Source organism: Hyperolius riggenbachi, chromosome 9, assembly GCF_040937935.1.
Source record: "Hyperolius riggenbachi isolate aHypRig1 chromosome 9, aHypRig1.pri, whole genome shotgun sequence".
NCBI lineage: Eukaryota > Metazoa > Chordata > Amphibia > Anura > Hyperoliidae > Hyperolius > Hyperolius riggenbachi.
This window is the reverse complement of record NC_090654.1, coordinates 199,027,561-199,043,307: the sequence shown is the minus strand read 5'-3', so window position 1 is coordinate 199,043,307 and position 15,747 is coordinate 199,027,561. Positions and strand designations below refer to the sequence as shown.

At 44.3% G+C, this 15,747-nt stretch overlaps 1 protein-coding gene across 1 annotated transcript in view; it reads right to left on the bottom strand.

The window, feature by feature from the left end:
• The window catches only part of PRKD1 (protein kinase D1), a 256,322-nt gene that overhangs the window by 34,749 nt on the left and 205,826 nt on the right, over positions 1 to 15,747 (bottom strand). Inside the window, exons 10-12 of the mRNA XM_068253887.1 lie at positions 8,552 to 8,604; positions 5,369 to 5,441; positions 5,128 to 5,234 (exon numbers count right to left, since the gene is read on the bottom strand). Of these exons, the coding sequence (XP_068109988.1) occupies positions 5,128 to 5,234; positions 5,369 to 5,441; positions 8,552 to 8,604 (233 nt within the window). The remainder of the gene's footprint in view (positions 1 to 5,127; positions 5,235 to 5,368; positions 5,442 to 8,551; positions 8,605 to 15,747) is intronic.

Sequence of the window (15,747 nt, the reverse complement as noted above, 5' to 3'; positions counted from 1 at the left end):
TTGCTTTGTGGCTGGTGTTGACGGAAGTGGCTGCATGAGCAAATTTCAGCAATCATGCAAACCATTTCTGGCATCCATGTATAAACCAGCATTATTTAAAACCTGTGCTCAACTCTCACCAACAGTGCACGTTTTGTGAATAGGTAATGCACATACACGGGCAGTCTCAGTGATGAGAGAAACTTGCTGATAGTTGTAGTTCTGAGTACTAGAGTCACATGATCACTTCAGCAGCCACTGAAAAAGAGGAAGATGGGAGCTGGATCTTGATCTTTCAAAGCAAAAGCTAACTGGCAAGTCATTTTTTTATAAACTGCAATACCGGTAAATTGATAATAAATCGGCCTCGCTTTTAAGCTGCAGCTGGAGGGCAACTAGCAGGTCTTCCCTTATGACAAAACTCACTTGAGAGCCGGGGGTCCTCAGCAGATAGAGCCTGAAAATCCAAATTACATCCAGCTGTGCCATGCAAAGTATGGATAATCCTGGCTCTGCAGAAACAGGCCTTGTGGAACAAGTGAAGGAGGACACCAGGTCGGGTAACAGAGAACCTCTATATTTATAGTAGGTCTAAAGGGACCGAATGGACTTGCAACTAACCATGTCATATTATATAAAGTAAAGTGAATAAAAAGTGTATAGGAAGTAGTAAAGCTCAAAGCATGTTGTTTCAGCGTGCAGCGCTGAGTGCCGTGCACGGAAGCTGGGCGCCATCATAGCAGCAATGCCAGACCCAAATTACATCTCCCTCCGAGTTGTGACAACTTTTAGGGAGAATAGTATTTAACTCCACCTCGGAGTATAGCGGCAGCAGGGAGAACCATCATTCGGTTCACCCTGTGCCGGACTGCTCGGCGCCCAGATGACCTGCACTCGTAAATCTGAACCCTGAAACCCCATCATTCCCCCAAGTAATTGTTCATGGTGTGTTAGCATCCTATAAGTGTATTGATAATGGCCTCAATTCTGGTAGGGTTATCATACAAATTACCTCATGAGGTAATATTTAGCAATTTTGGTAGGGTTTAGTCATGTTTTACCTCATTAGGTAAATTATGAGGTGATTTGTGAGGTAATTTACCGAAAATAGCTATTCTCATGAAAATTAGGGGCATGCTAGCACATAATTTACCAGTTTAAGACCTGCCTGTACCTGGTGGTAAAGTCAATTTGTATGCCTTTTGCAGTTTTTAGTGGAGTTCCTACTGGGTATTTCGGTTTTAGTGTTGTTCCTATTCAGGCTGTGTAATACAAAAGAATAGTAGAAGTAAAACTCCAAATATTTACTGAATTTTTTTTTTTATAAAGGATGCCTATAAAAAAATATTTACCTCACATAGCAATGTATGTGGCAAGTTCCCATACTCTTAGGGCCTTTTCCCACTACCCTGCGATTTGATTCTGATCGCAAATCGCAAGGTACATTAAACTAATGGAAACTACAGCAGCAATTTCTATTAGTGCGATCCGATTGCAATGCGATTTTGGTCAAAACGCGATCGTTGTCCTGCCGCGTTTTGGATGCGATTGAGCTTTACTACACTGAGTATAGTAGCTCAATCGCGTGGTGGAAATTGAAACGCGATTACGATCGCGATCACATTTTATAGTGGAAAAGAGCCTTTAGATCTACTTTCTGAAATATTCTTCAAGTGAACTATGCAATGGTAAAAAATAAGACAACATGGGGAATGACAAAGACAGATGAAAAGAAAAGTGGTGCTTTCCACAACACTGTTATCTTTGGAATCTAGTTACAACCTTAACACAACCTAGGTATCCATTCTACCTTCTTTTCATAGCTTACTAGACACATTGACACACTGCATTTGGCAGCAATTCCTCTTTCTGTTACAAAATGTCAACATCCCTTCAGTTTTAACTTGTTAATATGGTTTTATACTGTGCTACAAGTTATCTACAGTACTTCAGAGAGTACATAGAACAATACAGAGCACTAATATACAGTCTTCATGCGGACAGTGTCCTGCCAGGGATTCAATACCAGGAACAACACTGCAAATAGAAAATGCTAATAAGTACCCACAAATTAACAAAGACTCACACTAGCTTCAAAAGGTCTGTTATTGCAAAGCTTCTTTAAGTGATGAGAGCAGAGCAAATGACGGATGGACCCAAGTGATGTCTTGCTATTGCCATTTGGCTTCTCTCTATAAATCCAGGTATACAGTACTCCCAAGTCCTTGCTTCTTTATAAATCTAGGTCTACAGTACCCACCAAGTCTGTTTTTTCCTTTCCAATTCCTGCTGACATCACTATGAAAAGAAAACAGCTGTACTAGGGAAATCACTGCAACACGTACCTATGGGTATGCCCTATTAGTACAGTAAACATTGTGTAAAAGTTAAAAATGGCCTAGTGGACCAGAAGGTGTAGGAAAACAGTTGAGGACCAGTGATTAAACATATCAGCTGATACGTTGCAGAAAATACATAGAGACAATGCCTATCATTCACTCAATAGGCCTAGGTGTGGGTGAAAAGTCTTGTGGTGATGTGAACATACAATGCTCTGCCTCCCCAGCATCTACTGCAGTATAGCAGGCTAGGAACCAACACTGTAGCCATAAGGCACCGTAGGGCAGACATAAGTTTCCTGCACTGTGAAAGACACCAACATGCACTAGGAGTCTGATAGCGTTAGCATGAGCAAACAATGCTGCAACCAACAAATGCTGATCTTCCTCAGCATCTGCTTCAGCAATGCTGTCAGACAGTGCGTACAGTAGGGTGATCAAAAGCGCTTAGCAAGTGAGCCTAACATGTTTCGCCCTTGTAAATGAGGGCTTCATCGGAGGAGAAAGTGAATAAAGCAAGCAAAAGGAAATGATCCCCCACCAGCCTTACTATATAAAAGAGGTGCTGCACCAATCGCACCTTTGCTCTTATCTGAGCCATACTACAGTTCTGTGACTATGATTTAGGTGGGGAGTAATTTCTTTTTACTTACTATACTGCTGGGTAGATGCTGGAGGAGCCAGAGTGTTCACATCTGATTTCCACAAGATTTCCCATGCACACGTAGGCCTAATGGGCACCTGATAGGCACTGTCTCTATGCATTTCCTTTAACATATCAGCTGGTCTGTATATGTTCAATCACTGGTCCTTACAGGTCTTCTTCCAGGCCCACTAGGCCATTTTTAACTTTTATACAATAAAGGTTATGTTTTACCATACTAACAGTGCTTTTAGGTAGATAAGTGATGCAGGAATTGTAAAGCTCAACGCATTTTCTTTTAAACCTTCATGCAACTTAGTTGCTACAGTTTATAAGCTAGAATTCCCAGGGATGGAAGGCGGAAACAAAAAAATTGAGGGATCCATATTGTTCCCCGCTGTCTCTCTTGGAAAACTTTCCCTTACTTCCTGTCTGGCCAGGAAGTAATGGAAATTCTGACAGATGGAATGGGAAGAGCCAAGACCAGGCGCGGAGCTAGGGGGGGTCGGGGTAGGACAAGTGCCCCGGGGCGCCTGGTCCCCGAGGGCGCCCTCAGCCTGGCTGAGCTGCGGGTTTTTTTTTTTTTTTTGCGGCGGAGGGGAGGGGAGCAGCGCAGAGAAGAGGGAGAGCTGTGCGGACGGTGGGGAAGGGGGGCCATATCCCCCCTCCTTCCCTCACCTTAGGTGCTCTCTCTCTCCCTTGCTGTCCCCTCCAATGTCCGGGTGGCTGGCCTGGCAGCGGCGGGCGGAACTCACCTCCGTCTCGCTCCAGCGCCGGCCGGAAGTTCGAGTGCGCAGCCGCTGCTCTGGTCTGGACCAGACCAGAGTAGTGGCAGATCCATCCGGCGCTGCGACGAGACGGAGGTAAGTTCCGCCCGCCGCTGCCAGCCTGAGCCACCCGGACATTGGAGGGGACAGCGAGGAAGGGAGAGCAGCTCTTCTCTGCGCTGCTCCCCTCCTGCTGGGGAGGGGGACACCTGACCTGGCTACCTACTCTGGGCACATATACCCCTGGCTACCTACTCTGGGCACATATACCCCTGCCTACATATACTGGGCACATATACCCCTAACTACATATACTTGGTACATATACCCCTGGCTACATATACTGGGCATTTATACCCCTGGCTACATATACTGGGCACATATACCTCTGGCTACATATACTGGGGACACATACCCCTGCCTACATATACTGGGCACATATACCCCTGGCTACCTGTTCTGTGGACATCTCTACCCCTGGCTACCTGTTCTGGGGACATCTATACTGCTGGCCACCTATTCTGGGGACACCTATAGACCTGGGGCTACCTATTTTTGGGCAAGCATTGCTGTCAGATTGAGTGTATTTTGGGGAACTGCTGCCAGGTGAGAGGTGTCTACCATATTAAGGGGACATTCTGCCTATTTATGTGAAATGCTGTCTATTTATGTGCCTCATGACTGCTGAATTTGTCTTGTTGGGGGCCTCATGGTTACTGAATTTGTCTTGTTGGGGGCCTCATGATTTGTTGGGGGCCTCAAGATCGCTGAATTTGTCTTGTTAGGGGCCTCATGATTGCTGAATTTGTCTTGTTAGGGGCCTCATGATTGCTGAATTTGTCTTGTTGGGGGCCTCAGGATTGCTAAATTTGTCTTGTTGGGGGCCTCATGTTTGCGGAATTTGTCTTGATGGGGGTGGGGGGCTCATGATTGCTGAATTTGTCTTGGAACATGCTGGAAGGTACATACTGAGGGAGGGTGGGTGAGCGTGAGCCTGCTAACCTCCATGTACATTTGAAGGGGCGTGACCAAATGTGGAGTACCCATAACCACGCCCACATTTGGTCACGACCCTTCACCTTAGGGGGCGCATTAATAGTCTTTGTCCCCGGGCGCTGAAAACCCTAGCTACGCCTCTGGCCAAGACAATAAAAATAATTTTAAATCTCTTGCCACAACATCCAAACTAATCCCTGGAACTGATCTTTAACCAATTTGACTGTTTAATATACTGGTGCAATATTTGCAGGTTCTGCTGCCTTTTATGTCCATGGGACACGGTTTCTGGAGAGTAAGTATCATAAGTATGGCACTCTGCTCCCCTTTTAGGGCTGCAGGAAACAAGTGCTGCAGGAAACAAGTGCTGCATGGTAGCTCAATGGGCCAGTCATATAGATACCTGTAAAATGGCGACTTCATTTCTCAGCTGGCTCTCCTGCTTAGTAGGAAAACGCAGTTTATCAATTATTTTTATAGCAACATCCCGGCCCGTCTTCCGGTGCTTGCCTAAAGTTAAAGAACAAATTGGTTAGAAAAAAAGATTAAAAAAAAATTAATCAGTGCACAATTAATGAATATTCTAGGAAAATACAAAGGTACAATGTACCTACAGCTCTTTATCAAGGGGGTGTGAGACATACCTCCATATACGATACCAAACTGCCCTGATCCAAGAACCTCATCTGGGAAAATCTGATATACAGAACTAATATCCTGTGAACAAAGCAGACAACAAAAAAATTAATGTTTTCACTCTTCTAAAGAGGAGTCACCATTGTTACTCTAATATGCACATGTAAATAAGCACGTTCTACTCTTCTGATTTTCATTCTCTCCTCCTCCCTACCATTTTTTAGGGGCTATAGCCATCAAAAAGAACCATACCTGTATGGTATATATATATATATATATATATATATATATATATATATATATATATATATATATATATATATATATATATATATATATATATATATGTATGTATGTATGTATGTATGTATGTATGTATGTATGTATGTATGTATGTATGTATGTATGTATGTATGTATGTATGTATGTATGTATGTATGTATGTATGTATGTATGTATGTATGTATGTATGTATGTATGTATGTATGTATATATATATGTATGTATGTATGTATATATATATATATGTATATATATATATGTATATATATATATATATATGTATATATATGTATATATATATATATATATGTATATATATGTATATATATATATATATATATATATATATATATATATATATATATATATATATATATATATATATATATATATATATATATATATATATAAATAAGGTCCCCCTGCACTCTGCAATCCCTCATAAACCACAGCCACGCTGCTGACAAACAGCTTGTCAGAGCTGGCTGTGTTTATCTCTATAGTGTCAGTCTGCTGCTCTCCCCGCCTCCTGCAGAACTCCAGTCCCCACCTGCATCCCTTCCCTCCCTGCTTGGAGGGAAGGGACAGTGGCAGGGACCGGAGCTATGCAGGAGGTGGGGGGAGCAGCTGAGACTGACACTACAGATGTAAACACAGCCTCACAACACGGCTGTGATTTATGAGGGATTGCAGAGTGCAGGGGGACCTTAGTGGGGTTTGGGATAGCAACAGAGGCTGGGCTGTATAGGCAGATCCAGCCTCTGTATGCAGATAACATTCTTTAAACACACCTCGGGTTCTCTTTAAAGCAAAATAGAACTGATAATGTACTTTCAAATTAAAGGCATTGTTGGAGTTTAGAGCTGGCACACCATAAGTGTATTTTTTGGGTGCTTGATGGCGTGATACACACAATATCACTGAATCCGAAAGCAGCAAAGACCATCAGCACACACCAGATCCAATGGTGATAGCACATTCTTTATTGTGCTCGATAACCACAATTGGTCCGACAATTGTTTTGGCAGCCACAACCCTTGAAAAAGGGAGACCCTGCGCGGCTTCTGAAACAACTGTCATACCTATTGTGGCTATCAAGCTTAATAAAGGATGTGCTATCACCATTGAATCTGGTGTGCTAATGGACTTTGTTGCTTTCAAATTAAGTACCGAATGGTGTCCTTAGTAGTTTTCATAAGCACATACCACACAGAGGCCTTGCATGGGCCCAGTTTCACAAGCTTTTATTATTTACCTACACTGGGAAAGCCTGCAATGGGAAACATGAACATTTCCAGCGTGCGTTCGAGTTCAGAAACTGTGCATGCCCAGTAAAAGGAATCACTAATGACTGGAAACAAGTCAGTCTGCGCATGTGCAGTACAAATGTGCTGGTTGATATTTGCTAGGCATGCCTGGCTCACAGCCCTGGGCTCTTCCAGAATAAACACAGTAATAAAAGCTGATGAAATGGGGAATGGGAGGAACAAAAGAGGCTGCAGGTAGTGCTTAAAGGACAACTGTAACGAGGAGGATATGGAGGCTGCCATATTTATTTCTTCAAACAATAACAGTTGCCTGGCAGCCCTGCTGGTCTATTTGGCTGCAGTAGTGTCTGAATCACACCAGAAACAAGCATGCAGTTAATCAGAACTGACAATAATGTCAAAAACAGCTGATATGCTGCATGCTTGTTCAGGGTATGTGGCTAAAAGTATTAGAGGCAAAGGATCAGCAGGGCTGCCAGGCAACTGGCATTGTTTAAAAGGAAATAAATAGGTCAGTCTCCATATCCCTTTCATTGCAGTTGCCCTTTAAGAAAACTATAAGCCACAACCATTACTTAACTTTAAAATACATTTTCCATTCAGGTACACTTTAAATTGATTTGGCAATGGAAATTAAATAATTTCTTTAAAAAAAAGTCATTGGGAAAAATTTACAGAAATAAATAAATCAGATACTTAAGGAGAGGGAAGGCTCTGGGTCCTATAGAGCCTTCTCTCTCCTCTCTCGGTGCCCTCGTTGCAGCGTAAGCTCCTCTGCTTGAATCACCGCCACGGGGAACTTCGGAAGTCTTCGGGAGCCAAGTCACCTGAAGTCAGATGGCTCTATACTGCGTCTGCGTGAGTGCGTGAGAGAGGGTGTCGCGAGTGCGTGAGAGAGGGTGTTGCGAGTGCGCGGGAGAGGGTGTCGCGAGTGCGCGAGAGGGGGTGTCGCGAGTGCGCGAGAGGGGGTGTCGCGAGTGCCCGAGAGAGGGTGTCGCCAGTGCCCGAGAGAGGGTGTCGCCAGTGCCCGAGAGAGGGTGTCGCCAGTGCCCGAGAGAGGGTGTCGCCAGTGCCCGAGAGAGGGTGTCGCCAGTGCCCGAGAGAGGGTGTCGCCAGTGCCCGAGAGAGGGTGTCGCCAGTGCCCGAGAGAGGGTGTCGCCAGTGCCCGAGAGAGGGTGTCGCCAGTGCCCGAGAGAGGGTGTCGCCAGTGCCCGAGAGAGGGTGTCCGAGAGAGGGTGTCACCAGTGCCCGAGAGAGGGTGTCGCCAGTGCCCGAGAGAGGGGGCTTGCGTGTGTGCAGTATGGAGCGGCCCGTCTTCGGGGAGCACTTGGGCTCGGAAGACTTGCGAAGCCTCCCCTCGGTGGCGGAGAGAGCAGTATTTGACCAAATAAGTTGAATACTGCTACCAGGGAGCCAGCGCTGAAATGGGTACCGAGAGAGAGAGAGAGGAGCGGGTAGGCTCTATAGGACCCAGAGCCTTCCCTCTCCTTAGGTAAGTATTCGGCTCATTTTTTTTATGTGGATTCCATTTACTTTAAGCTTCCATTTACAGATGCATCTGCCTATTCTGTACAATGGACAGTAGTGTGCATCTATTTATGCTATATGTATCTGGCTCAACCTCTGTTTTGTGATACGTACCACATTCTCCTGCACCTGGCAGTTGGATACAGAAATGCTATTGGAAACATCCCCTGAAGAAAGAAACAGACAGATCATTTGTCAGCAAGGGGCAATTAATATATCCAAAGTAATTCAAAACTGTGAGTGACTGGGGCGTAGCTAAGGAGCTGTAGGCCCCGATGCAAGTTTTACAATGGGTCCCCCTAAGCACTCTATACATAACAATTGATACAGCACACCAAAACCTGCCAATGGCAACTACAGTGTCAGAGGTGCAAGAAGGGGATGGGGAGCAGTTTGTTAATGATTACCACCATTCAAAGCATCTATAGAAGTGATTATTATGAGCACAGGACCAATAGAAAGCTAATACCTTAGTTGAGGGAGGGCCCTTCGGGGCCCCTCTGGCCCAAGGGCCCCGATGCAGTCGCTACCTCTGCACCCCCTATTGCTACGCCCCTGGTGAGTGAAAACAATATATATGTGGTGCATGGCAAGCTGGTTAATTAAGAATTACAAATAGATAATTGCAGTCTTTGAAGTGAACACTAGGGATAGTCAATGATATGTAAATTCGAGTTGATGCAAGACTATGCAAATTTTGTATGCCACCTGAAAATTGGCCTATCACATTTTTCCTCAGCAGGATCAGATTGATTTATTTTCAAGCTGCATTAATTTGCATAATTCTGCTTCAACTCCAAATTATTTGCATCGCATTGACTATTACTAGTGAAAACTTCATTCCCAATACAGGGATATAGATAAGAAAGGCACTATAAAAGCCCACACTAGTAATCTGAAATCTCCACTGGCCTGGGAAATACTAAAGCCTGTGTAACAATAAACCATCAGGGGGAGCTAAAAATGAAAGGCCTGAGGGCTAGTTCACACTCTGCGCTTGCCCAGCGATCACGCTCGGTGGGCAAAATCTCACGATTCAGTGCGATTTGCACTTGTGATTTCCGTTCATTAGACAGAGAATTACTGTGCAATCGCCTCAAAGACGCTGTATGCACCGCATTTGCAATTGAACGCTGCAGTGTGAATGCATCCAGTGTTATTGTTTGTTTTTTTCCCCATAGGTATACATTGGCAGCATTGCTCATCACTGGCAATCAGCAAAGCACTGAAAAAGCGTCTGCAGTTTTTAAAAAACACCCCCCATTGACTTGCATTAAAAATTGCGGTAAAATCATGGCAAAATTGCAGGATTTGTATGCAAGTCAATGGGAGATCTTCATGAAAACGGCAAAACAAATTGCATGAAGTCGTGTCAGGGACACATTTGCAAATCATTGATTATTGCTAATATTGGCAGTCATAGTAAAGCTACTTATGTAGAGCTCAGGTGAGGGTGTATGTATTCCTCATAGAAATAGAAGAGAAGAGAGCAATAGGCGCCTCATTACGTAAAATGCAACAGAAGTCAACTAAAAGTCCACAGCAACCTCTTATTAAACTAAGCACCCCTTACTAGGGTGGGCTCTATAGGGTGGGCAAGTCCTGCACCAGAAAAGATCGTCGTCCAGTCAGACCTATTCACAAGTGGATCTTGAAATGATGTTCTAGTGTGAATTAATTTTAAATGAAAACTAAAAAGGACTGTAGGGCGAGTTAAAATGAAAAAGATAATGACATGGGTCCTGTCTTCTGAGTCACTGACCCACTATGGCAACTTAGGTGTTCCAGTTCTACAGGCTGGTTGCTTAAAGAGAACATGACTATAGAGGGATATCAAGGCGCCATACTTCTTTCATTTTACACAATATTCATAACCTGGAAGTCCTGCCGATCATCTGCCTCGAATACTTTAAAGGGACTCCGAGCTCACAATAAAAAAGAAAGTTGAACTCACCTGGGGCTTTCTCCAGCCCAGTGCTGGTCGGGAGGTCCCACGACGGCGTCCTGGCTCCTCTCCAACACCCCGATCCAGAATGGCTGACAGGCCGCAGCCCGGGCGACACTCTCCCGAGTGTCGGGCTGCTCCTTCCGCGTATGACGCGGATGACGTCACACGCCGGCCGCCTCGCGTCATCACGGCGGCCGGCGTGAAAGTACTGCGCAGACACTCGGGAGAGTGTCGCCCGGGCTGTGGCCTGTCAGCCATTCCGGATCGGGGTGTTGGAGAGGAGCCATGACGCCGTCGTGGGACCTCCCGACCAGCACTGGGCTGGAGAAAGCCCCAGGTGAGTTTAACTTTCTTTTTTATTGTGAGCTCGGAGTCCCTTTAAGCCATAAAAGCATGTCATTCTGACCAAGATAAGTCACATACTCGTTTCAGATGTGTGATTCAGACATTACTGCAGCTAAAGAGATCAGCAGGGTGCCAGGCAACTGGTACTGTTTAAAAGGAAATAAATATGGCAGCCTGCACATGATTCTTACTTCAGTGGTCCTTTAATGCAGGTGTATGACCCAGATGCTTCTAAAGCCAAATAGCGTGAAAGCAATTTTTACAAGGGATTAAAGACTGCAGCCTTCATGTTCTTAGTTCAAATTCTCTTTAAAGGAAACTAGAGATGTACAACGCTAAATATTTCATACTTACCAGGGGCTTCCTCCAGCCCCATAAGCTCACCTGAGTTCCTCTCCATCCTCCCGCGGTCTGCCGTTCAGCTGCCTGCGATAAGGCCCGGTAACTGGCTCAGTCACGTCAGTCCGGGTCCACTGTGCATGTGAGGGAGGTCTGTGCATGCACAGAAGACTCAGACTGGACCCGACTGAGCATTTTATCGGGGCTGATTGTGGCTGAACAGCAGACCGCGGGAGGACGGCGTGGGACTCAGACAAGCTTATGGGGCTGAAGGAAGCCCGAGGTAAGTATCAAATCTTAAGCACTGTACGTCTCTGGTGCACCTTAACTAAAGTTGTGGTGGTGGGGTGTGTGTGTGTGTGTGTGTGTGTGTGTGTGTGTGTGTTAGATATTTACCTCACTATTTGGAAGCCTCTGGATGGTTCAGAGGCTTTCCGGATCCTTCTAGCCCAAGCAAGGTCTTTCTTCATTTTCTTTAGCTGTGCCCATGGCTGTGGACAAGCTCACCCGTTCATCTAGACTGGGCACAATCCAGTAAGGTCAGCACATGCCCAATAGAAAAAAGCTGGTCATGCATCTTTTTTTGAGTGTGCATAAGCACTTCTTTCTACTAGGTATGTATGGACCTTGTGCACGCAGAACCAGCACAGATGCTCTTGTCCACGTCCATTTGTGGCCAGAAGAAACTTGTGTTGAGTCGAATAGGTATAGCGGGACCTTGCGCTGAAACCATGTGCTATTGGAGGACTCCGGAGCCTCTGTAAGGATCTAAGATAAGTAACTTTTTTTCTCACTTCGGTTATCCTTTAAAATATATATATAAAATTTACATTGTCACCTCCTTGTGAAGACTAAGACTGTAGGGCCTTTTTAAAATATAACTGCAAAAGGGAACCCCACATTGATGGAAGATCTTTAATCCTAAGATCTTGCTGCTGTTAGCAAGGAGGCTGTGGAAGGTAAAGTCTCAATAAAACTCCAGATTTCATCCCTTTTGTTAGTAGTAAAAATGTTTCTGTACCGTGTTAGCCAAACAAATTATGTAGATGGAAAAAATAAGTCTTTTAACGACAAACTGATAAAGTTAAATTATGCAAGCTTTCTGGGATCTAGTCCCCTTCTTCAGGCATATTCCCAGATGTTATTAAGAGGGTTAAGGGAGCCAGGACCTGAAATTCATCAATAATCAATTTATTATTCAATATTCAGTATCAAAAAACAGTGATCAAGACACATATACCCCCCCCCCCCCCCCCAAATAAAATAACGTTTTGCCAATGACCTGAATGCATATGCAGACACTATGAGTCCAAGGAGTGCACGCCCATCAAAAAAGATTCACAGCTGTAAATTGTATTGCAATAGATTTCTCTTCAGGCCCAAAATTGTATGATATTGGCAAATTGTGGCATCCAAACAATATGGAAAGTGTAGGTCAAGCCCGTGTGCTTACATCTATTTGCACGCCTCTGTGCATGGTATACACAGACATGCTCATTACTGACATTATAAGTTATATGTCAAACCTATCAAGCTGGTATCCACAAAGCAAGATCATTGCCAACATACAGCATATGCTGCCCATTAAGCATGGACCAGTAGTGCGTAATTGTATTGCAGCTCAAGGTGAGAAACTTTTGCTAAAGACTCAAAGAACCCGAAACTTCCAAGCAGGTGATTGCTTTCATCCAAGCAGGTAAAGGTGGCTACATCAGCCCTGGATTCCGGCGTCTCCACAATGTAACAAGAGGAGACAGCGGCAGACCGGCGAGAGGAAGAGCATGGAGGCACGGGGGACCAGCTCCGCCCACACTGGGACGTCACAAACACGTGGCGCGTTTCATCCAATGGACTTCCTCAGACGTGACGTCCTCACAGCACACCCGCCCCCTTATATACCTACAGAGGGGTGAGTACGTGTAATGAATATGTGAAGTTTAAAAACAAATGTAGTGTGGAATCACTGTCTGTATTTATGCAAGCAGGCATATGGATGCAGGATTACATCACAACGTTCACAGGAATGCTTTTATATTGAGATCTTTATTCAGACCCAACGGATGTAGACTACCACATTGACAGATCCAATATGATTCTTTCCCGGGGAGCTGCTTATCATAGTCTCCTCTCCTTGGGCTTATGTTAAACTTATGGATTCCCATAACTTTTAACCCCCTAGGGTCTGCACTGTGTGCAGTCTTTCTTTTTTATCAATTGTAGTTCTTTTATTAGATATATGCTCATCAATTCTTGCATTCAGGGGTCGTGGAAACAGGCCCTTAGTCTTTCCAATATAAATTAAATCACATGGACATCAAATCTGGTAGATGACTTTTTCAGTTACACAATTGATGATCTATCACGATTGTAAAAAGTATTTCCCTGTTGGACAAATCTACACATTTTACATCCTCCACAGGTATAAATTCCTTTTCTTCTATTACTTTTTTTTTTCTTTCTTTCACAATTAAATTCACTATGTATGAGCAGATCCCCACATTAGTGCTACGCTTTGCAGCCATATGGGGATAATCTCTCACAATCTTGTGAATGAGTGGATCTCTGGTCAATAAATGCCATTGTCGAGATAATACAGATCTTACCTCATCAAAATGTGCCCCATAGGTAGTTGCAATTCTAGACATGGATGTATCACTATTCTCAGTTTTAGTTGACAGGTTCTCTTTCTTATTCAATAAATCTTTCCTATTATGGGGCCAAAGCTCTATGATAGGCAGTGATAATGATTCTATTAGGATTCCCCCTTGCTAGCAGCCTTGCCCTCAACTCACTTGCCTCATTCTTAAAATCCTCAATTCTATTAATACAAATTCTGCGTAATCGCAAAAACTGACCAGTGGGTACTGCCCACTTTTGGGCAGGTAAGTGAGAGCTGGAAGCTAACAAGAGGGCATTACCCACAGTGGGCTTCCTGAACGTACACGTGGTTAGGGCTTCCCCTTATTTTCTAATATTCAAGGCCAAAAATGGAATTGCCACTTTGCTACATCAAAAAGTAACAAAAATGTTAAGATTATTTTGGATCAAATCATCCACAAATTGGGTTAACTCATCCTTGGTACTCGCACTACATTTGTTTTTAAGCTTCACATATTCATTGCACGTACTCGCCCCGCAGAAGGATAAGAAGGGGGCGGGTGTGCTGTGACGTCACGTTTGATGAAGTTCATTGGACGAAACGCTTCACGTGTTTGTGACGTCCCAGTGTGGGCGGAGCTGGTCCCCCGTGCCTCCATGCTCTTCCTCTCGCCAGGCTGCCGCTGTCTCCTGCTGTTACATCATGGAGACGCCGGAATCCAGGGCTGATGTAGCCACCTTCACCTGCTTGGATGAATGCAATCACCCGCTTGGAAGTTTTGGGTTCCGTGAGTCTTTAGCAAAAATTTCTCACCTTGAGCTGCAATACAATTATGCACTACTGGTCTATGCTTAACGGGCAGCATATGCTGTATGTTGGCGATGATCTCGCTTTGTGGATACCGGCTTGAGAGGTTTGACATATAACTTATGTCAGTAATGAGCATGTATGTGTGTACTATGCACAGAAGCGTGCAAATAGATGTAAGCACACGGGGTTTGACCTACACTTTCCATATTGTCCGGATGCCACAATTTGCCAATATCATACAATTTTGGGCCTGAAGAGAAATCTATTGCAATACAATTTACAGCTGTGAATCTTTTTTGATGGGCGTGCACTCCTTGGACTCATAGTGTTTGCATATGCATTCAGGTCATTGGCAAAACGTTATTTTATGGGGGGGGGGGGGTGTTTATATGTGTCTTGATCACTGTTTTTTGATACTGAATATTGAATAATACATCGATTATTGATGAATTTCAGTTCCTGGCTCCCTTAACCCGCTTTATTTAATAGTATCCAATATATAAGGTGAGACGGATATATATGTATTTGAGGTAGATATCCCGTAGCTTTCTATTTAAAGGACCACTACCACGAAAGATTTCATTTTTTAACACCCCCACAGTAGTTACACCAAGCATATAGAAGATTCACTGTGATATTTATTTCAATATCTAATATGGCCCTTTAACTATCCACATGTCACTGTATCCTCTATGAGTCAGTCCCTGCACTAGCCCTGACGGACTTCTGTAACTGTAATCCCATCATAGGGGGAACCCCTTGGCAAGCGTTGTAAATAACAAATGGTATAGGCCTTTTTTTTCTTGGCCCCAACGGCCATAACCCGATGGAAACTCACTGTACCTGGCTGTTCTTCTGGCCCGCACTTTCAACATGTCAGCCAACCAGAGGAGCAGCTCTCAGCAGCACCTTCCCACTGTCCAATCACGCTGGAGCCGCTCTCCCCATCCATCCAACCACCAATGTTCTTGCCTGCATGCAAAGACTCACAAGCTGCTCTGCTCTTTGTTGATTCATATGAATCATATGAATCAGACCGGGCGCCCGGACACCAGTTCTAGACCGATAAAAGGCACTACTATTGACCTGAGGAAGCGGCTTAAGCCGTGAAACGCGTTGTCTTTGTGCACCAATAAAAACGAAGTTTTCTTTCATTACATACCTCCATTCGTTTTACTTCCCTCAAGGGGACGACTTTTCATTGTTGCTGTTTTCTACCAGATAAAGTTCAAACTCAACTAATAAATAAATACATTCTCAACCGGGCGC